General features: G+C 53.4%; 8 protein-coding genes across 8 annotated transcripts; 5 read left to right on the top strand and 3 right to left on the bottom strand.

Moving 5' to 3' along the window:
• Window positions 1–140: 140 nt before the first annotated feature.
• J4E87_006311 (uncharacterized protein) lies at window positions 141–1,985 on the bottom strand (the record flags this gene model as incomplete). The annotated part of the gene is made up of 4 exons (XM_049377916.1): window positions 141–611; window positions 662–997; window positions 1,127–1,471; window positions 1,830–1,985. 4 exons carry the CDS (start codon window positions 1,983–1,985, stop codon window positions 141–143), a joined length of 1,308 nt encoding a protein of 435 aa, XP_049232483.1.
• Window positions 1,986–3,113: 1,128 nt separating this feature from the next.
• On the top strand, window positions 3,114–4,395 carry J4E87_006310 (uncharacterized protein; the record flags this gene model as incomplete). The annotated part of the gene is made up of 5 exons (XM_049377915.1): window positions 3,114–3,308; window positions 3,364–3,468; window positions 3,513–3,737; window positions 3,792–3,934; window positions 4,002–4,395. 5 exons carry the CDS (start codon window positions 3,114–3,116, stop codon window positions 4,393–4,395), a joined length of 1,062 nt encoding a protein of 353 aa, XP_049232482.1.
• A 382-nt stretch (window positions 4,396–4,777) lies between these two features.
• Window positions 4,778–5,775, top strand: J4E87_006309 (uncharacterized protein; the record flags this gene model as incomplete). Its single annotated transcript, XM_049377914.1, has 3 exons — window positions 4,778–4,988; window positions 5,062–5,412; window positions 5,480–5,775. 3 exons carry the CDS (start codon window positions 4,778–4,780, stop codon window positions 5,773–5,775), a joined length of 858 nt encoding a protein of 285 aa, XP_049232481.1.
• A 358-nt stretch (window positions 5,776–6,133) lies between these two features.
• On the bottom strand, window positions 6,134–7,356 carry J4E87_006308 (uncharacterized protein; the record flags this gene model as incomplete). The annotated part of the gene is made up of 3 exons (XM_049377913.1): window positions 6,134–6,250; window positions 6,299–6,844; window positions 6,895–7,356. The coding sequence occupies 3 exons, from the start codon at window positions 7,354–7,356 to the stop codon at window positions 6,134–6,136; spliced, it is 1,125 nt and encodes a 374-aa protein (XP_049232480.1).
• Window positions 7,357–8,020: 664 nt separating this feature from the next.
• J4E87_006307 (uncharacterized protein) lies at window positions 8,021–9,367 on the top strand (the record flags this gene model as incomplete). Its single annotated transcript, XM_049377912.1, has 3 exons — window positions 8,021–8,087; window positions 8,144–8,181; window positions 8,234–9,367. 3 exons carry the CDS (start codon window positions 8,021–8,023, stop codon window positions 9,365–9,367), a joined length of 1,239 nt encoding a protein of 412 aa, XP_049232479.1.
• A 1,633-nt stretch (window positions 9,368–11,000) lies between these two features.
• Window positions 11,001–12,092, top strand: J4E87_006306 (uncharacterized protein; the record flags this gene model as incomplete). Its single annotated transcript, XM_049377911.1, has 1 exon — window positions 11,001–12,092. The coding sequence occupies one exon, from the start codon at window positions 11,001–11,003 to the stop codon at window positions 12,090–12,092; it is 1,092 nt and encodes a 363-aa protein (XP_049232478.1).
• Window positions 12,093–12,937: 845 nt separating this feature from the next.
• J4E87_006305 (uncharacterized protein) lies at window positions 12,938–13,567 on the top strand (the record flags this gene model as incomplete). The annotated part of the gene is made up of 2 exons (XM_049377910.1): window positions 12,938–12,942; window positions 12,973–13,567. The coding sequence occupies 2 exons, from the start codon at window positions 12,938–12,940 to the stop codon at window positions 13,565–13,567; spliced, it is 600 nt and encodes a 199-aa protein (XP_049232477.1).
• Window positions 13,568–14,082: 515 nt separating this feature from the next.
• J4E87_006304 (uncharacterized protein) lies at window positions 14,083–20,719 on the bottom strand (the record flags this gene model as incomplete). The annotated part of the gene is made up of 5 exons (XM_049377909.1): window positions 14,083–14,095; window positions 14,149–14,638; window positions 15,378–15,652; window positions 15,709–20,014; window positions 20,062–20,719. 5 exons carry the CDS (start codon window positions 20,717–20,719, stop codon window positions 14,083–14,085), a joined length of 5,742 nt encoding a protein of 1,913 aa, XP_049232476.1.
• Window positions 20,720–21,871: the final 1,152 nt, after the last annotated feature.

Genomic DNA, 21,871 nt, shown 5'->3' with positions numbered 1-21,871 from the left:
TCGCGATGGCACCGCCTCTCTTTCTCGTCGCACCGGCACTCCGGGCTCTGTTGTGCCTTCCGCATGCTGAAAGGGAAAACGAAAGCCAGCTCAAGCTACTGTGCTCTATCTTTACCAAAAGTCGCCATTCCGCCGAAGTACTACAAGGCTACCTCAACGATGGGCCCGACATATGTTTTCTTGCCTCTTACAAAATACCAGACGATGGCGAATAGCACGGTCCCTCCAAACGTGACTGAGCTGAAGTTCATTGATTGCGCATCCACTTTGACCGAGCCCGGCCAGAACGAGAAGAACCACAGTACGAACAGATAGACGCAGGCGAAGATGTTGTTGGCGACGCCAAACGCACCCGGGACTTTCCAAGGGCCCCATTGCAGCGACTCTGGTCCTACCATCGCAGCTCGCGCGTTGTAGGGACTGATGCCCTTGAGACGTCGCCACAGAAGCAGGGCGCAGACGATGAAGTATGAAGCGTAGAGGCCGCCGATACTGAGGTTGACGATGTTACTGAAGGCGACAAACGAGCCGAGTGCGATGAACGACAGAAGCACACTGATGACAGCAGTGATGAGGATCGTGTTGACGGGAATGAGCGTTCGAGGATTGAGCTGTGAGGGTCAGCATCAAGACGGCTGCGTGAACTGGGAGAGCTACTCACCTTGGTGACTTGAGCAGAAAACGGCATAGCGTTGTCTCTCGCGAAAGACCACATCTGTCGTGAAGTCGCAGCCATGAGGCCCACCAGACAGCAGACGCCGAGGGTCCACATGATCATAGCCATGGTCGCAGCCCCAGCAGCTGAGCCGGTACCTTTCAAAAACACGTATAGGTAGGGGTATCCGAGTGTTGCTGAGGACGCCAGAACATCGTCCAGATCCCCAAGACAGAACAGATACGCGATCAACATCGCAAGACCAAGTGTGCCATTCAGCAATACGCTGATCTGGATAGCTCGTGGAACGACTTTAGACGCGTTCTTGACTTCTTCGGCCATCTAAATTTGGATTAGCACGACCGCAACCGATCGGCGGAAGAGCAACTTACGTGCACACATGAATCAACACCTATCTGAATTAGCATCGATCTTGGCCCCGTCACTACATCAGGAAAAATACTCACCAACCAGGGCGAACACGGATGATGGAAGCCCGACCATGAACGAAAGCGCCTGCGTCGACCAGCCCCCGGTGTTGACGAATGTGGTGAAGATTGAGGCATTGCTATGAGGAGCGAGATACACAAGCGGGATCAGGATTGCAAAGAAGCCCAGGATGTGGAGTATCAAGATCAATCCTTCGAAGTGTGCGAGTGTTTTGCTTCCGACCGTGTTGATGATGACCGCAAAGGCGAGCACAGCCCAGCCGAGCAGCATCGCCTGGTACGGCTTTGGCGAGTAGCTTTCGTCGCACATGAGTATTGTGCTCTGCAGGATGGTTCCGGCAAGGTATGCAGAAGAAGCGGTAGTGGCCTGCCAGCCAATGAGTGTCACCCATCCGGTGATGTAGCTTAGAAACCTTCTGTACGATGGTGGGGCTAACATAGCAACCCAGCTAGGAGCATGTCAGCCACGAGTATTGTCATGATCGGGTTTCTTACTGGTACTGCCCACCCGCCGTGGGCGCCATCGACGACAACTCCGACAGAACCGTATAGATGGATAACGAACCAATCCATATAAGTATATAGCCCCAGAAGACACCTGCGGGGCCACCATTGAGAAGACTGGGAGTCGAAACTTGGAGGATACCTTCCCAAGTCACCAGCACAGTACATGACTACAAAGACAAAGTCAGTGTATTTCACGCGTCCCATATACCCAAACTTACGAAACCCAAGATCTGCATGAAGCCAAAGTTACGCTTTAGCACAGGCTTCTTGCCCAGCCGCATGAGATCCCTGTCATCTCGAGTGTAACCATCATGCTCTGCGTCCTCCATGGCCGAAGTGACAGCTTCAGCTTTCGTTCGGTTGCCGAGTTCCATGGCTTCGGATGAGGTATGTACAGAGGCAATCAAACAGAAGAGATAGGAACGAACACTGCAATGGGTGCGAGGCAAACAAAAAGTAAATGCAGGCACTTAAACTAGCTATGATGCACGTCGTCGCGTTCAAACGTCGGTTACGCGAGGATTCATCCAGATTGTCTCGCTAAAAACATGCAGCAGGTTACATGCTGTGCCGCATTCTCTGCCGCACTGCATGCCGCGCGGGGGTCTTGATAACGGCGTTCCCACGATGGCTCGAGTCTGCTCTTCTGTGCGCAATTTTATTTATATTCGAACACAAGAGCCAGCTTCGCGATTTCGCATACACATGAAGTATACTTTTAGCTCAGTACCACATACACGATTTACACAGCTTGAACCGGCTTTGAGTCCCCAGGTCTTCCTTCCCAGCGCAACAATCGGACCCTTACCTCAATGAAAGGAGCCCTGTCAAATCCGCATCCTGCAGGATCCGGGTGGAAGCTGGATTAGGTGCCGCGGACGCTACCGTCCCGAGCGAGGCTTAGCATTGGCTAAGCATTGACGTCTGAAGCAGCCGCCATGGTCGCACAAACACCCACGGCATGTCCCGCAAGGCTCATTTACCGCTGCCTTCCTCTTTGCGTCTTATCGACATGTGCACATGGTCTGCTCTCCGGCTGATTGGTGGTCTGGCATGGATGTCTGCACGCATGTGGCGCAGATCTTCTAAGCGGCCTATCACAACGTTGGAACATCATAATATGCTTGCGAAGCATACGCAAGCCTTTCGGGGTGATAGTACTATAGAAGTAAGCTTCTTGCATACCCTTGCGTATGCTAGCTAATCGTACATGCAAGCTCTCGAAAGGAGCATTTTCACACGCCTACGTGGGTGTGATACCAGCCGAGCGGGTCTGGGAATCTTCGATGAAAGAGCTCCAAGGTGAGATGGAAGCAGGACCACATAATGTATTTCGCCCTGAGACGTCCGTGGGCACCATGGAATTACAGCGTGTTGGATTGAGGCGCAGAGATAACGACAGGAAAAGCTGGGTTCTTCGTGTTGGATTATATCATGAACGCCATGACCTCGCGGTCGACCATCACGACAGCTCAGCCCTACACTCCGAAACGTAAACCATCATGTTTTCCAAACGTAAGGCTATGGATGCTGGCAAGCGTCCTGCGTTCCACGAAGGCTATGCAGCACCATTGATTCAGATCCTCGCATGGCTTTTCCTTGCCTTCTCGATACTAGCAGTCGTAGCGCAATTTGCGACCAAGAAAGCCATGTCAAAGCGTTTTGTCAAAGCCGACTTTGTGCTCCTAGTGGCCTTGGTATGTACTTGAGGAAGAAAAGTATGACTACGTACATTGATAAACAGCATTGCAGGTCTTCGCAGCAGGGCAGGCAGCGACTCTCCTCAGTCCAGCGGGCCAGCCGATTGGGAATCTTTCATCTGGCCTCGAACCGGATCAAATTAATGGGGCCTGGAAGGTATAGATTGCGGAGACTTTGTAACGCAAGGCTAACAGCGTCAGGCTCTATTCAGCAGCGAGATTCTGAGCATTCTTACGATCGTTGCCGCCAAAGGCTCTTTGCTCGTCTCGCTGGCGTCAGTAACGCCTATCGACACACACAGGAGGATGATGCGCGCTACAGGTGTTTTGACGGTGCTATGGGGATTGAGCGCTGTGTTCCTTATCGCCTTCCAATGTCCGTCTCCGCAAAGATGGGATATCACGAACCCGAGGTGTATGGACCTCGTAAGTTTGATCATCTGCATTTCCTGGTATAAATCAGTAGCTAATACCATTCAGCGCGCCGTACGCACCTACAATGCTGTCATGAACATCGTGACTGATCTTGCGCTCGCCGGTGTACCGACACTGATGGTCCTACCGCTGCAGATTACCCAGGAAAAACGTTTCACGCTCATCACAGGCTTCTGGTCACGCATAGTGTAAGTCGTGTTACGCTTTGTCAAGACTGCCTTACCACTCCGCTTGTACTAACACGAATGATCACAGCGTCGTCTTTGCCTCAGCCGCCCAAATCGCATACATCCGCACCTTACCCCAACACGGCGATCTTCTCCACTCAATATGGCACATCGTCGTCTGCGGACAAATAGTGCAAGTGGCCAGTATAATGACTTCGACCATCCCATTCCTGAAGCCATTCATGATGAGCCTCGACTCGGGCCTGTGGAGCGCACAGCATGCGGGTGTTGCTACGATGTCAGGTTACACATCCGCGGGTGTTACAGGGCATTTGTCAAGTTATATAGAGATCTCTTGTCAGCGAAGTCGCAACCCATCTTCTACGAAAGGAGATAAGGATGCCGATATCTGGGTGCGGAAGGAGGTTGTAGTGAAAAGAGAGCCGAGTGTCGAGTTACGCGACATGGGAAAGGGTAGATAACATCGAAACGCCGACGAGGATTCGTGTGTCATACTCATCTTTAGCTTCGGCGCGGAATCCGATGTTCCGGTGCGAGGAGTCCCAGAGCCTCATACTTGTTCGACTGCGTCAAATTATGTGTCGTCCAGAGGCCACTATCGTTCGCGCGCAGGGCGCACCTTCCATTCACCTTCACTCATACGCGACGCACGAGCGTTCCACAAGATCCACCCACCTAGGCAGCGCTTTCCCCACGCGCAAGCGCTCGTCAAGCGGTGACGTAAATACACCACTGCGCTCTCACCTCCTCAGTCAAAAAGCTCTTTCCACCGCGCCTCCGCCTGCCTCCCACCTCCCCTTCCCCACCAACGCAACTTGACCCACGAACAGTTAACCCATCACCATGCGCTTCCTCACCACCATCTTCCTCCTAGTCGTCAGCCTCGCCGCTCTCGCAAGCGCGAACAACGATAAAAAGAGCGACGTGAGGAACTTCAGGGATGTCGTGAAAGATTGCGTTGTCGCGTGCAACTACGGTCCTCACTGCGCGCACTATTGCGAGTGCAAGGTGTACAAGCTTCTAGGCAAGAACATCAAGTGCAACAATGATCCGAGTAGGTGAAACAGCTGATACCCTGCGGCAGCCGTGGAGTGGGAGTTTGGATATTTCGCTAACACAGATTACAGCGTGCAAGAAGCCAGGGCCTAAAGGTTGTGAGAAGTACGAGCTCAGTGGCAAAGTTCGCCGAGACGAAGATACTTCTGCGGCCGTTGATCAGGCTGCGTCTGCGACTGTTGAGGAGGCTTCGTCGGAGACTGCTGCTCAGGTCGACCCTGGAACCATCAATTACAACCAAGACGCTCCCGAGGACTTTGTTCAGACTGCTGATGTCAACGGCGACGATAACACCTGCGCAACACAGGGCTGCTCCGAGGCCTTGCCGTATTGCCTCAAGGCGTGCGGCTATGGTCCCCATTGCGAGGGTTACTGCGCCTGCATGTTGCACTCGAACCCGAAGTCGATCTGTCGTCAAAAAGGTACGTGATAACACTCTAGCTCAGCGAGAGCTTCATTCCAATTCTATCTATACTAACTCTACCACAGGCTGCGTCGAGGCTCCTCAAGATTGCGATCAATGGGAGTTCACCGACCACGACATTGCTCTTGCTGGCCCGGAGACTGCCGACTATGAGCAAGTCGCTGCCGCTGCCAACGCTCGGGAGGGAAGCGACGACGACGACGTCAACAGCGAACACTGCAAAGCTTGCCGCGATGCTGGGTACGAATGTAGCAAGAAGTGCGGCGCCGACGATATGATATGCAAGGCTCTGTGTCTGTGCGCGAGCACTGCGGAAGATAACTGCGGCAGGTGCAAGTCCGTCGACTGCCCACGCACTTAAGGGTGAGGGGACGTCGAGTGTCGGTATGAGCGATGATGGTAATTCTGACCAAGATGTTGGAAGCTGGATGAGACTGCGGGGTTTCGGGTTCACGTCCGAAACTGAAGGCGGCTCCTGGTCTTCCTTTCCCAAAAAGGATCACGATCTTCGTAGATCTGATATCTAATGACAAGCTTCCTTCTGGGTCATCATCTTGGTTTATGTGCGTGATGGGTAAAACTGCGCGCTCGTTCCAGAACTACCCGTAATAGTCGTTGTGATTGCAGTCAAGCTAATCCGTCTTGGAGTAGTTAGAAGAGCTGAGCCCGAGTATGGAGTCGCATCTCGAAGTGTGAGGTCGATGCAACGTGCCGATCTTTCACTTGATGGGTTTCCTCGCGTAGACGACAGTCCCAGGCAAGTACGCATGAGTCCGGTAACTCTTCAACTCCTTGCGCATCTGCGCTAGATGCAGTTGAGCTCGTGCAACAGACCACTGCATCATGTCAGCTTAAACCACCACGCCAACCTCAGCAATACTCACACCGCCAACCTGCGTCAACAACCTCAACATAAACCCCTCGACCCCATCCATCAACCTCAGCTGGTTCCACCGCCCAATATTCTTCAACTTCTTATCCGTTGGCCACCCATTCATCGGCCACTTATACTCCATAACCGTCACATCCACAAACCCGGCTCGTCGTATCCTCTCAGCACTCTCCTCCCAAATCGTAAACGTCTTGCCAAACCGATCGCCCATCTCCACCACCACTTTCCCCCAGGTATGGTAGAAGTGGTCTGGGCCCATTGACCCATCATCGGATGTAGGACATACGGAGTGCTCTACTATTTCTATCCAGCCGCCTGGTTTAGTGTGCTTGTAGGCTTGCTGGAAGAAGAAGTCCCAATCTGGGATGCAGCCGAAGAGCTCGCGGATGTGGATGAAGTCGAAGTGGTTGGGCGGGAAGGTCCATTCGAGCGAGACGTCGTCGATTTCGAAGTGGCAGTTTGGCGGGACCCATTCGGGTTGGATGGGGGAGAGGTCGGTTCCTGTTACTGTTGCTGAGGGGTATTGGTCTGCCATGTCCTGTACATGTATTATTAGCCTGTGTTGGGGGATATGGCTGGGCAGCGTACAATTGCCCATATGCCGGTTCCTGTGCCGCAATCTAATATCGTCTGTGGATTAACCAGCGGCGCAAGATGCAGCTTCTGGTCGAGCGTCAGGAGGTACATGTGGTGCGCGAAGTCCAGTATCTCTTTCGCCAGCTCATCATTCGGGCCCCAGTATGCGCCGTCGCGGTATGCGTGGTACTGACGTCCATTCTCCATGCGGTGGTGGAGGATGGACGAGGCTAGCGAATCGGTCTCGTCGCCAAGGAGGCTGCCGCTGTCGAAGGCTGAGTCGGACGAGAAGCCAAGGCCATCGTCGTCGTCTACGGGGGAGGCCTCGGAGTCTTGTGGCGCTGCGTGGTGTACGGGGGCGTGTTGTTGTGGGTACGAGCTGGAGGAAGGCGCGTCGTCTCCTAGATGCACGGCGCTATCCTGCTGGTGCAAGCCGATGCCCTCGAAAGGCTTCGGGGACGATGAAGACGCCATGGTGCTGTCGTGAGAGTGCGCGGCGGGGAGGAGGGGGAGATATCGACGCGACGCCCGGAAACGACGGGTTACATATTGGAGAGTTGGAGCCGATGCACTGGGAAGTTGCTGGACGCTGGCCGGCCGCTGACTCTCGTTTGGAGGCGTCTGTCAATGGGCGAGGGGTCTCTGGCAAAGTGGAGCATTGCACCGATGGCGCCGCGTTCGCGCAGCATCCCCGAGTAGATCCAGCGGATCGGTCGTCTGCTCCGGTCGCTGCCATTCGTTGATGCGCGTGTAATGCACGCGCAAAAGGAACGGTGCTGCATCGCCTGCATGGCTGTTAGAGGCGTCGGGGTAAGCGCGTGCTGGCGGCACTCTACCGACGTTGTACGAAGACTCTGGGTGTCCGAGGCAGTCAGGCCATTGGCGAGCCTGCCAACAACGTCGAAAAGGAGGGTGCCGATGAATGCATCTCGTGATTGATGGACTGGCTCATTTGCGGGCCGCAAACGGCGTCATTCCCTTCATCGCCGCTGTCTAATCGGCCCTTTTGGCAGGCGGGACGGGTTGGAGAGGGTGGGCCAAGAGCACCTCTACAGTGGATACTCGAACTTTGTTGTAGAAGACGAAGAACAGGTTGAGAGTATGACCAAAGTCCATCGATGATCTCAGGCGACTTGACATGGAAAAACCAACTGCCGACGGCGAAGCCATTGCGGCGCAGCTCCCTATCCTCGTCATTGGCTCTGGTAAGCGACGGTGACGCCGCATACATGCTGCACCACACGGTCTGACCAGCTCGCAGGAACCGCTGGACTTGCACTCGCACAGGGGCTCCGCAAAGTATGTACACCGTCTGTGTAATGCAAAAGAGTAGCCTCATTCGAACAACTAGGCGAACATCCCGTGCGTCGTGTTCGAGAAGAACGCTGCCACGCATGGCGAGCGCGACTGGAACATGGGCCTTCACTGGGGCGCGCCAGTCCTGAAAAGCCTCATGCCAGATGGCTGGTGGGACCGCATCCAGAGCGTCCAGGTCGACCCGAATGTCCCCACGAAAGAGCAGGACACGTTGAAGTGGCTACGAGGCGATACCGGAGCGCTGGTTGCAGCCATCACCTTCGGCCCTTTCTACCGCTTACGGAGGAGCAAGTTGCGCGACTTGTTAATGCAAGGCCTTGACATACACTTCGACAAGCGCTTACACGACGTCTCATACTCACCTGATGATGACTCAGTCACTGCCCATTTCGCCGACGGAACCTCTACGACGGGACGCATGCTGGTTGGCGCGGATGGAGCACGCTCTTCCACCAGGCAGATTCTCCTCGGGAGGGAATTGGGCTCCATCAACCACATTCCGTATGCGTGCACGTTTGTCCAGTGCAAGTTTACCGCCGAGCAAGCCCGTTTCTTGCGGTCATTCCACCCGCTGTATCTAGCATGTGCGCACCCGAATAACAACTTCGCCTTCTTCGGCATGCATGATGCGCCGGACGAAGATGACCCGACTTCCTGGACCTTCTTCTACTACATCTCGTGGCGAAGTAGTTTGAAAGAGCAGGAAGCCACCAGGAACTGGACCGGTGCCCAGCGCCTCGCGCAACAAAAAGAATTCGCAAAAGAGTTCTGCGACCCGTGGAGGAGTGCGTTTGAATGGACGCCAGACTGCACGCCGGTGTGGTATCTCGGGCTCACGGACTGGGACCCGGGCATGGAGGGCCATCGCTGGGATAACCATCGCGGCTTAATTACTATGGTAGGCGATGCTGTGCATCCGATGACGTACCAGCGAGGTCAGGGCCTCAATCACTCTGTTACAGACGCTGGCAAGTTGTACGAAGCGATTACTAAAATTCAGGCTGGCGAGGACAGGAAAGCTGCGGTTGATGCGTTTGAAGAGGAGATGATTAGGCGTGGGGGTACGGAGGTTAGGGATGGCACGGCAAATACCATGATGCTTCATGATTGGGAACGCGTTAAGCAGAGTCCGCTTTTTACCAAGGGGATGAAGAAGACCGAGGCTTAGGGGTTGGTAGATTTGGTTCTCGCGTTATATCAATGCATCGCGTCGTAGTAATGTACAGTAGCATGAATGAACAGATCTCTAAGCGGTCTCGTGATCGCCTCAATCTTAGCAGTTAATGTCTTGTGTCTGAATTGGACGCTGGTGTAATTAAGCCAAGAAGATACCCAGGAGTATATCACATTGAGCTGCCGATATGCCCGGGCATTAGAGCTGCTGACTGATGGTCGCGGGTTAGCGCGACAGTGCACATGCAGTACTCACGGTCCTCAGCTGTCTACCTAGGTATGACCCAAGTTGGCGGACCATGCGAAGTCCCGCGTACAACAAGTGTTTCCAGATTGTAGATGGCGTTCCGACTCTACCTAGGTACCAAACCGCGCCGAGTACCCTGACCTGCCTGTATTCAACAACACCGCTCTCCATTTGCCGAGCACACCCGAGGAACTAGCTCTCTTCGGCAGCGACGTGCACGTCGCAGACAACTCAGACGACGTCAACGAAGTCTACGATATTGTGCTCGTGGCTTGCAGGAAGAGTAATCATCGCAGAGAGAACAGCGGGTTTAGCGATACAGCGATTGAGTGGTACGAAAGAGCACAAGCCCTCTATCAATACTGGGAGCATTTGTACAACCGTCTGCCCGAGCCGCATGCAATGAAGGACGTCGAAACGGTTCTCCATGAGGACACATACACGTCAATCTGGATTCCATACAACTTGGGACACGTCACCTCCGCTCTCACAATTTTCAGTCAACTTGGCGACTGTCGAGGGTATCGTCGGATGTGTATGGATGCCATCGGTCATGTCCAGAAACTCGCAGGTTGGGCTATACGAGTCCTAATTCTTTTCGCGGGGATAGATGGTGCGACATCAGCGAACAGCTCTTAGGACGAGCTGCTTCAAGAGTTCCGCCTGGTATCCTTCCACCTAACGAGCGTTAATACTGCTAAGTTCGCTTCACTCTACCCATCCGTCTACACATTACGAGGGAGCCATAGCTGGGCTCATCTAGACGTCGCGGACCTTGCGGCAGAATGGAGCGCCTGTTTCTCCAGTGTCAACGTTACTCTCCGAGTCGTTCAGCACCCGAAGCAACACAGGTGGCTACATTGGGCGAATATTATATACAAACAGAAGATGGTCACCAGAGACGTCACTACTCGCCGTGTGCGTAGGCCGTTGTATAATGTGCTGTGCGTTGGACGAGGACCGCTGCTAGACAACATTGTGGCCCGTTTACACGATGAAAAGGTATGCGAAGTTTGCAACGGGAAGCCAGAGAAGTGTTGGAGCCGAGGACAAGATCGTTCTCGACACCTGCAGAGACACGATATCGCGCCGCTGAATCTATCGTGACTCTTCGCGATGATGGGGGTTGTTCTTTCTCATGAGCCGTAGACCCCTCATCTGGTGTCCAGGGCTCCGGCGAGATGCCTCGGATAACATTGTCCCAACACCATGACGTCGGCCATCCTCGGTCCTAGCTGCGCGATGCGCGACAACGCTCGACATCTACTGCCGTTCATTTCTTGATAGCTAACACTACGATCAATTCCTCGAATAGTGTACTCACCAGCTCAAATTACCTCACCCCGCCTTCCAGTGTTAGAGATCCCGCCCCCAAACGAAGATGACCTCTCCTCCCGAATTTCACGGCTGGCTGGGCCACGATAAGAATGCGGCACAAGGCAACATGACATGGTCATCCTTCAAGCCTAAGCCCTTCAACGCCATCGACATCGACATCAAAGTCTCCCATTGCGGCATCTGCGGCACCGACATCCACACCCTGCGATCTGGCTGGGGCGCAACCCACTATCCCGTATGCGTCGGCCACGAAATCGTCGGAAACGTCGTGCGTGTGGGAGACAAAGTCAAGGACTTGCGCTTAGGCGACAGAGTGGGCGTCGGCGCGCAGGCGTTCAGCTGCTTGAAGGACGACTGTGAGGAATGCAGCGCAGGCATTGAGCAACATTGTCCCAAGATGGTGGGTACATACAATGCGAAATACCCGGATGGAAGCTGGAGCATGGGTGGATATGCAGACTATGTCCGCGTCCCAGCGCATTTCGCTATCAAGATACCCGCTGGATTGAAGAGCGAAGAAGCAGCGCCTATGATGTGCGGCGGCATCACCGTCTATGCGCCGCTGAAGAACAACGGCGCAGGTCCTGGGAAGAAGGTCGGAATCGTAGGCTTGGGAGGTCTAGGCCATTTCGGCGTCTTGTTCGCGAAAGCACTCGGCTGCGAGAAAGTCGTAGCGATAAGCCGACGGAGAAACAAGGTCGACGACGCAAAAGCTATGGGCGCAACGGATTACATCGCGACGTCCGAAGACGACAAGTGGGCGCGTAACCACAGCCGATCCCTCGACCTCATCATCAGCACAGTCTCCTCTCCAGACATGCCGCTCGAGTCCTATCTCCGACTTCTCCGTACAGGCGGTTCGTTCATCCAGGTCGGCGCACCAGAAGACAAGCTTCCTCAAATCGCTGCGTTCGGTCTTATTGGCAAGGGATGCAAGATCGGGGGTAGCCAGATTGGCAGTCCCAAGGAGATTGAGGAGATGCTTCAGTTCGCGGCGGACAAGGGGATTAAGCCTTGGGTGCAGAAGCGCAGCATGAAGGATGCGAATAAGAGTGTGGTTGATATGGAGGAGGGACATGCACGGTATCGTTATGTTCTTGTGAATGCGGACCATGGCGATAGGGCGAAGATGTGAGCGCAGAGGCATGTAATCACGTTGTTCTAATTCGACCAGTATTATTCACATTTGACAGCCAGCAGAGCGACACTGACATCAACGCAGTCAAGTTTCGTGCTTGACACATCATATTCGCTTGCTCTTTTTGTTGTTTGTTCCCTAAACCAGATTGTCTCACAGGCGCCCGTCTTCTAAGACCCTTTCCCGCATCTCACACTCAACAGCCCGTTTTCACAATGCGCAAAAGAACTAGCTTCGCACCGCCCCTGCATTATCTCATTATTCGCAACGTGCAAGTGACACATCGCCTCCTGGCTCACACGCAAGCCGCACCTCCACCTACCAACCAAACCACAGCCCCTTCCACCATAATGCGCTCTTCCTCACTGGCTCGCATCAAAATCCCACCTAGGGTACCGAATCCGCCCCAACCCACCTCACCAAGCCGCGCAATAAAGCAATGCGCGCAACAATCCCTCTCTTATATATATTACCTTCACACATTCCTTATGTCTTGGTTTACAAAGACAAATAAAGCGCCGAACGCATCCAAGGCGCTCACAGCATCCAAAGCACCCAAGGCGCGCATCGCCGGCATGCACATCACACGCGATCAAGCAGAACGTCTTATACAAATCTGCACAACGCTGCAAGAGTTAATAGGGAAACAAAGTAAAGACATACGTCTCCCTCACAGCACCTCAGAATTCTACGCGTCGTGTACGTTGCGACGCATCAAGAAACAACAAAAGCAAATCTTGAAGACGCTCGAGGATCTCGTGTATAGTTCCAAGGGCTACAAAGATGAAGCAGCTTGCGTGGAAGATTTTTACGATGCGCATTGCAGTATGAGAAGGATAGAGATGAGGTGTGAACACCAATCCAAGTACCCCTGTAGGGATTGGAGGACTGCGGCGGAGAGATATTGGCCGTTGATTGCGGAACGGCATGGGCCGCTCTTGGATCTTGTTGCGAGTTTGAAGAAGGAGATTGCGGATGCGCTAAAAGACGGAAAGACGTGGTCTGGAGAAGTGGCCAAGCGGACCCATTGCACAAACCTCCAGTCCATGAAATCAACACTGAACCGCGAACCTTGGGCCAGGCGCACGCCTCCATCCAAATACATACCCCTCAAAGACAAACACGTCACCTTCTCCGAAACAGTGCTCTGGCGAAAGTTCAACAGCGCAGCCCCGCCAAAGGAGCTACACAGACTGGCCTCAAACACATTGCTCCACAAAGAAGAGTTTACAACGAGCCTGGCTAGAAGGGTGCGTAGGTCAACAAAGAGCTTTAAGAAGAAGGCAATTGAGAGTAAGGGGTGGGATTCAATGTTCAAGACGGATTGGTGGGGTGTAGGGTTGGAGCCTTGGGGGTCGGCGAAGACTAAGGAAGAAGACGAGGAGGAGGAGGCGACGGAGGAGGATGTAGAGAGGTTAGAAAAAGAGTTCAATGAAGAGATAGTACAGCAGCTGGTGACACAACCATGGTAAGAGGCGGAGAGTATGGGAGATATGAGGAGATACCAAAGGGGGGAAAGAAGTGCATCAAGGCGGGAGGACACGATGTATGATGAAAAGGCTCATCTTGCAAATCCGTACATTCATCTCCAACGTCCGCAGAGAACTACCACTAAGCACGAATATACTCCGTGTACAACAATTCCAGTATCGACAAGCCACTCCACACGGCAGCAACAATACATATCGCTCGTAAGACTTTGTAAGAAAACCGCCCGATTCCACGAGATACCCAGTACCACATTGGAACATCTTTCCAGCTCCTCTGCCGCCAAGTCACACTAAAACAACCAATTCCCTGCTCTAAATAATGCCGAGTACAGATATCCCATAGACGCAAGGCATACTCAAAGTCCTCGCCATACCTCAGCCAAGGCTCCGGTATGATACCAAATCGTGATGGGCCAACCCGCGTATCCAGGGGAACATTGTACCAGCGCAGACTGATGTGCCTGATACTAGACCGATGGTTTGTCGTCTCGCACAACTTACTGCTGTACTCTGGAATAGTACGTGCAGTATTGGCTAGGATATCTCGACACAGCACCGTGTACGTGTCGCAGTACAGGTCGTACATGGCAAGTTGCGATCCGTAATTCCGCGGCCACTCGTTGCCAAAGATGATGACGACGGTTGTTATCCAGGACCAGTGCCAGGGAAGGAAATTTGGCAGCCTGGTGGTACCTGCCGTGGGGTCCAGTGGTGGGAGGCGGAGTACGAGCTTTGATCTTTTTGATGGATCTCGGGCAGACGTGAGGATGCGTATGTTGTGGATGGCGAGGAAAGTTTGGAGTTGGGTGTATTCTTCGGATATTCGTTTCTTTGCTTCGTGTCTCCATTCTTTGCGGATGAGGCGACATGTTTGGAGGAGACCGGAGTAGGAGGCGAGGGAGGTGGATACGGGCGAGATGTGGTTGTAGATGTTGACGCGAATTTCGGCTGGCAGGGCCAGGAAGGCGGGTGTGGACATGTTGAAGCTTAATGGTGTGTAGTAGCTGTCGTGGTTCCTACGATCCAGTGAGCTGTTGGGCGGGCCTTTGAGTACTTAATAATTACCTGATAAGTATAGCGGGCTAGTGCACGGACAAGGCGAAACCGTAAAGGCAACGGCCACTCCACACGCTCGAATCAACGATGACTAATGCTCTAAAGTAGTGTCAATATAAAGTATCTTATCGTTGCTGCGATGCGTAGAAGTATGGATCCAGCAATGTATAGCAATTCGAAGATCCTCTTCTGAGCTCAAAATCGTGGTAGTGCAATACACAATGCAGTCTAATGCATCAACGCTCGTAATCTTGATGATAAGTAATAGCGTATTCACGTCCCATCTACATGCCAAATATATACGTAGGTAACTATACAGACATGCATCTACTCGTGCCTGCGACCGCAAGACCACTCACGATACCCTAGAAAGAACCCATTACCCCCCTCCATAAGCCCTATCCTTTGGTATCTCAAGAATGCACAATATCAACATAAACAAAAGAATAACGCGAACAGAAAAGTCAAGACAAAAGTATACTACAACACAAACAATAAGAACACGAAGCGAAAAGCCAGCCTGGGCCAAAGAAAAAGGAAACAAGATATACACAACGAGAAGTCAAAAGACGAGAAAGCAAGAAAACAGCTACCTCTCACCCATCCTTATGAAACAAACTCCTCAACCCAGAACTCCATTTCCTCACATGCCCATGACTCTTATGTACATGTTCCTCTCCCCCAACCCCAGCACTAGTCGTCGGTCTATAACTCAGTCTATGCCTGATACTATGACTTGTCTTGGGTCGCTCGGGCGTAGAAGGCGCAGTTTTATTCTCAGGCGTCATAGGAGCGGTGGGAGCGATGTAAGTGCTATGTCGCGAATTGGCGTTGACGGTGGAACGAGGCGAGAAGGAGGAGATTGCGTGGGAGGTCTTAGGACGGTCGGGTGTTTGGGGTGCGCTGCCGATGCGCGGGGAGGGTGTGTTGCGGGATAGGTCGGGTGAGGCGGTGAGGGGGTTGGGTGTCATAGGACGGGATTTCTTGCGGAGGAGGTTTTGGGGACGTTTACTGGGGTTTGTTAGCTGGCGGTCTTCATCATTGGGGTATTGGTAGACAGTGCTTACGTCTTGGTCTCCTTCTCCATCCGATGAAGTTGCGCGTCTGTGTCCCGCAAAGTCTTCTTGAGGTTTTGTCGCGACTTCTTCATACCCTTGAGTTGGACGGCTGCGTCGTCGCGTTGCATGCGTATCTTTTCTATCCGCAGGCCCCAGGACTCGGGATCACCCTCGTGAGAGACGGTACTCGCGCTTGTCTGCGGCCGCTCGTGCTGCATGCTGATGTGTCCGATCGAACTCCTGGTATGAGACGAGATGGGGCTCGAGGGAGCAGTGTCGTAAGGGCCGTCATGGATGGTGATGTGGCGGGGCGAGGAAGTGCGATGGAGTTCGCTCGACGCCTTGTTCTCCTTCGGCTCATTCCACTCCTCCAGGGCCTCCAAATGTCTAATCTTATCTTGCAAGGTCGCGATCAATGTCTCAAAGGCGCGCTTGTCGTCTCGCAGCGCCTTTACTTCCTGCTCGAGCGCAGTGAATGATGCCGCGTACTCGTCTTGATGGTGTCGCATCTCTTCAATCTCAGTCATCTTCCTCTCCAGTTCGGCCTCTAGACGAACGGCGTTATCGTGATTGCCGTCTAGCTCTCGATGCTGTTGCTGCTGCTCTTCAAACTTCCGCTTGAGACCGTCGTATGCCGAGTTCATTGATCTTATCCTGCTATCAGTAGAAGATCCAAGCTCTTCAATGTACTTTTCCTTCTTTGATAGCTCTTCGACCAGCTTGCCTTTGCCCTTCTTAAGCGCACCTAGCTCCCGCGTCTGGTCGCCGATCTGGTGATGCAGGTCCGAGTTCTCGTTGATGAGGATTTCAAGCTCGTTGTTTCTTTCCGAAAGCCTGCGCTTGTACCTTTGCTTCGACTCCTTCGCAGCATCCAGCTTGGCTTGCGACTCTTCCACGAATTCGTGGTAGCGTCTCTCGGTATCCTCGACGGCGGAGTGAGCATCGGCCATGTCCGCCTCCACACGCTCCAGGAAGGCTTCCAGCTTTGCGTTCTTCTCACGTGCGGTCTTGAGCTCCTCCTCTGCTGAAATAAGGCGGGCCGACAGTTCTTTCTCAGAAGCGCCAAGTGTGGCATTCGACTCACGAAGAGTTCCGAGTTCCTCGTTGACCGCAATGAGATCATTGAGCATTTCAAGGCTTTCCGACTCTGCAATATCCAGCCGCATCTGAGCAGCGCGAAATTCGGCCTCAAGCGCACTATTGCGATCTGACGCGGATCGAGAGGACTCCTCATGCATTGCGTGCATTGATCTGAGTTCATCCAGCTCTTTGCTGTTGACCGACAGCTTAGAGACCAAGTCAGTGCTGTCCGATTCCAGTTCGGCTATGCGTGAGCGCATATTCGTCACATCATCCTGAAGAGAACTGACTTGCTGTTCAGTGCTGTCTGCCTTACTCTCCAGCTCAGTCTTCGCGTGTTGAAGAGCGTTTAACTCTTCATTCGCTCTGGTAAGCTCCGCGGAGATGGAGGCGTTCTGCGATTCAACCTCGTTCAGCCGGGTGCGAGTCGAAGAAAGACTTTCTTCTGTGCTTGTCGAGACAGCCAACGCTTCACCCAACTTCTTCTCGACATCGTCTTTCAATTGTCGGAGGCCGTCGAGCTCTTTCTCCGCGTCAGCTAACTTGGAAGTGAGTTCAGTCTTGTATGCGTCCGACTCTGCCATTTTGGAACGGGCTGTAGTGAGATCCCTCTCCAATTGCGCGTTGGTGATAGTAGTGCTATCAAGTCGACTCTTGATCTCCTCATTGTCCTTTCGCACAATGTCAAGCTCCTTCTCCAAGCTAGCGTTGGCAACCTGCGTCTCTTCAAGCCGCTTCTCAGTGACGGCCTTGGCTCGGCACATAGCTTCGAGCTCCTCTTCGCTGGAAGCTAGTCGTGTCTCAAGTTGTGGGATCCGAGATTGAACTCCCTCCAGTTGAGACCGAGTAAGCTGTAGGTCCTCATCGAGCTTTTCGTGGGAGGCATTGTGGGCCAGCAGGTGTTCCTCGAGCTGCTGTTTCGATCGATGAAGTTCCGAGACCTCATCTTGCAACTCCGAGAGTTGCGAGCGTACGTCCTGAACCTCAGACTCTGCCTTGATCAAGCGATCCTTCGCTGCGCTGAGCTGAGTCTCTAGGTCCTTGTTGGAGCCGATCACAACGTTGAGCTCCTGTTGCAACCCCTTTCTAGCTGCTTCCACCTCTTCGAGTTGCCCACGAACATCCACGAGGCCCTTGCTAGAGGCTTCGCCGTCGAGCTGTGCTGCTGATAACGCTTCTTCCGCCTTAGTCAAGCGACCCTTCGCTGCATTAAGCTGGGTCTCGAGATCTGTGTTCGAGCGAGTCGCGTCGCTCAGCTCCTGTTGCACACTATCCCTAGCAGCTTCAACCTGTTCAAGCCTCTCACGAAGGTCCGCCAGGTCTTTGCTAGACGTCTCGCCATACAGCTGTGCAACCGACAATGCTTCTTCAGCCTTTGTCCTCGCGTCGGTGTTGTCTTTGAGCGCAGCCTCCAGTTCCGAGATACGAACCTTGAGCGAGTCACTCTCGTTTGTCGTAGCGGAGAGTCGCGCATCGAGGTCAATCTTGGCCTGAGAGCTGGAACCGAGGTCGCTCTCAAGTTGGGTGATCTTGGTCTGCAAGTTGTTGCGGTCGCCTTCTGTCCATGTGAGTCTCGACTGGATATGATCGACCTGACTCTCAAGGTCCGCCTTCGATTGAAGTGCCTGTCCGAGCTCCTTCTCAACGGCATCCTTAGAACTGCGCGCACGATCCAGCTCTCCACGTAAGGAAGCCTCCAGCTTCTCTGACGAGTCAAGCACAGTGCGAAGGCTGACCATGGACGCCTCTAGTTCGTGGAGGTGTTCGGCGTTCTTCTGGACCTCTTGCGCATGCTGTTCATCGGCAGCTTGCTTTGACGCTTGCACTTGATGCAGCTCCTGCTCCAGGTTCGACACGCGTTCTTCTGATACTTGGAGCTTCTTTTCAAGCTTCGACTTGACAGACTGCAGGTCGGAAAGCTCAGCGTCTCTCATCCGTACATCTTCGCGTAGTCTGAACAACAGTTGTCGGGAGTCTTTGAGATCGGCTTCGAGTGCTGCCTTCTCATCACGAAGTTTCTCTAGCTGGGCCTGATTATTAGCATCGACCGCCTCCAAGGATTGGTTGCGTTGTTGAGCTTGTTGTAAGTTTTCCTCAATGGCGTCGTGAGAGGTGCGTAGAGTTTCCAGCTCCGCTTGAAGGTCGGTCTTCGATTTGACCTCGCGCTTAAGGCTCTCTTGGGCAGTGTGCAACTCCTTCTGGGTGTTGGCTTTCTCGGTCCGGGTAGTCTCAAGCTCTGTAGACAGCGCTCGGCTCGCATCGCTCGCAGCCTCCAACTTAGTCTTGAGTTGCTCCAGCTCCTCTTTCAAAGCTGTCAGGGCGTCTCCAGTATTCTTGCCTGACGAATGCGACTCTTGTAGTTGCTCACGTAGCGTAGAGATGACACTTGCACCGATCTCAATCTTCCGCAATTGTTCAGCCGCATCTTTCTCGTAACCGGTGATCTTCTGCTCTAGACGTGAGACGTGCTCCTTTCCGCGGTCAAGTCGCTTTTGCAGATCTTGGCATGTACTCTCCTTGTCGGCAAGGCGGTCCTGTAGCGACGATTCGTAGCGGTCAGCCGTCTCGACCTTGTTGCGCAAAGAGTGAAGAGTTTCCTCCAAGGCGGCTGTACGGATCTCGAGCTCCCTAATCTCGGCATTTCGTTCGTCTAGACGATTGTTCAGGTCGACTTTCTCCTTCTGAAGCGCTTCGATCGTATGATGCATGGTGCCATTCTTCTGCTCCCACTCTGCAATCTCATCACATTTGGTCTTAAGCTCCTGCTTCAGAGTCTCCTCTGATCCTAGTGTGACGTTCAGTTGCGCCTTGGTCGACTCCAGAGTCTCCTGTACTGTAGACCTCGAGCGTTCTAGAGCAGCAATCCGAGACTGGTGACTGTGGATCTCCTGTTCCAGCCCCTCTCGTGTGGCCTCGAGAAGCTTTCCATCTTCCTTGGTTGCCGCACATTCACGTTGTAGTTGCTCTATGCGGCTTCGACAAGCAGCGAGAGCTTGATCTGACTCGCGTTTCGCTCGTATAAGACGGCTGTCGGAGGTGCGTATCTCGGAAGGGCTTGACAGTCGAGGAGTCAGCTCGAGGTCTAGATCGTGCCATGGCGATGGCGACGAACGCGTTGGAGTCCTCGGCGCGAGAGTAGGGCTATCGACCACGCTTGATCGCGTCGGTGGGGATGGTGGTGGTGAAATGAAGAGCCCTCTGGGTTTGGGTTGAGGCTCAGACTTCGGAGTGGAGTCTGTACGATATATCAGCAGTGGTAAAACCTCAACGCGGTAAACTCACATTGAAGTGTCAGCATAGAGGCCCGCTCCAGTGCCTCAAGAATCTCCTTGTTCCGGCCTTCTTCAACCCGCAGCGCCCTCTTCAACTCCTCCACTCTCTTCTGTGCATCCTTGCCCTCCACATAGTGACTTGTCCTACTCTTGGCCAGGTTCCTTGCAGTAGTTGCGATCTGCTTCTCCTTGACCGATATGTTCACGGCCATGCGAAAAGCAAGACGCCGCAGTGATGTCACCGACCGCTTCGCTTCAGCCCCTGCAACCTGGTGAGCCTTGAGTTCAGCGCGGAGCGTATTACGCTGGGTTTTGATGTAGGAAAGATGCGCCCAGTTTGATATGACACTAGGCGCGTCCTCGCCCTTGGGTGGGGCCTCTGCGCTGTCTCTGCCATCGTGTTCAGGTCGCGTAGACTTTGAGGAAGAGGGACCCCAGTGTTCTAGCATGAAGCTGTCTGTCATGGACGATACGGAACGCGACAAACTGGAGAGTGGGGTCGCAGACGGCCGAGAGTGTGGAGATAAGTGTGACTTGTTCTCCTTGGGGAAGTCGCCAGCGCACTTTTGCATATCGATGAAGCTTGCTGGCAGGATGTTCTCCAGGCCAGAATGTATGCGTTCGCTAGCACTTGGACGGTCCAGGTCCTTAGCCTTGGAGGGCGCCATAGTGGGCGGTGGGTTATGCGACCATGAGGTGACGAGAACGCGACTTGCGCCAGAGGATGATCAAAACTCTGTATGCAATGTGGCTGGGGAACTGCTGCAACCGCCTGGATTGCGTTGGCGCTGACAGACTGGCACGGAACGGGCTAAAGGAGTGATTTGTGGTGGGCCACTGTCACAGGCGAGATGCGGGCTGCAAGGAAAACAGGGGTATGATAAGGATGCGAGAGACTGTAGGATTCGATGCGACTATCGACTCTATAGACGTGGACGATGAAGCGTGAGGTTGGACTGACACACGCGCCTCAGGCCGAAAGGACAGGATGCGCGACAGCCGTCGCACCAAGATGAATTATGACGATGGAGCGACTCCGGCTGTCAGTGGATGGCATACCATGGTTCTTGCGATATTTTCCGGTCGCTCAGCGTTGGCGCAGTCTCGTAGCATGGGTCTTCCCAGGCCGGCGTCGATGGTGGACCGAGAGTGGGGAGACATGCCCCTCCGGAACGTCTCTTCCATGACCTCGGGTTGTCACTTGGTAGCACCTGCCCGCGCACTCATCGTGACTGGGCAGCGCAGTCATAGCAAGTCACGTAGGAACGCGTGGCGTGATATGAGTAGGACGTGTCAGCAAGCTGTTTGCCAATGGCGGATATCGAGATTGAGATTTGACAATGATATGCACTAAGCTGCTTGCGGCTATGAAGTCATTTTGCATGTCCCCGCTACGCGCTACGATCTCCCCAGGATGTTTGAAGCGAGCCCACGATCTGGTTCATCGTGTTGGCCTGTAATTTGGCCAATATTTGTCAATACAAAACAACATGTACAACATGTCGCGATGATATGAGAGCTGTAGTAGGGATCCCGACTGATATGAGACGGGTAAGAGCGTGGCAAGACGGCACTACATGTGATCAATAAACCTACAGTAACAATTGCAAACCTATGAAGGGTCTAGATTCTGACGCATTTTGGGTTCATCGGGACGCTTCGATGCGTTCCGTAACATGGTGTACGTTGCTTTTGAGTACCGAAGTTGCAGAGGAGTACCCCACGGCTCAGGCTTCGTCACTTCAGAAAAGTCACATCATGCTTTCACGCGTCATTCCCAGATGATGACTGGAGCCGATGTATACATGGATCACAAAACT

The sequence above is a fragment of the Alternaria ethzedia genome, assembly GCF_023757985.1.
Source record: "Alternaria ethzedia strain BMP 0044 chromosome Unknown scaffold_14, whole genome shotgun sequence".
NCBI classification, from domain to species: domain Eukaryota; kingdom Fungi; phylum Ascomycota; class Dothideomycetes; order Pleosporales; family Pleosporaceae; genus Alternaria; species Alternaria ethzedia.
This window is presented reverse-complemented; position numbering and strand designations above follow the sequence as displayed.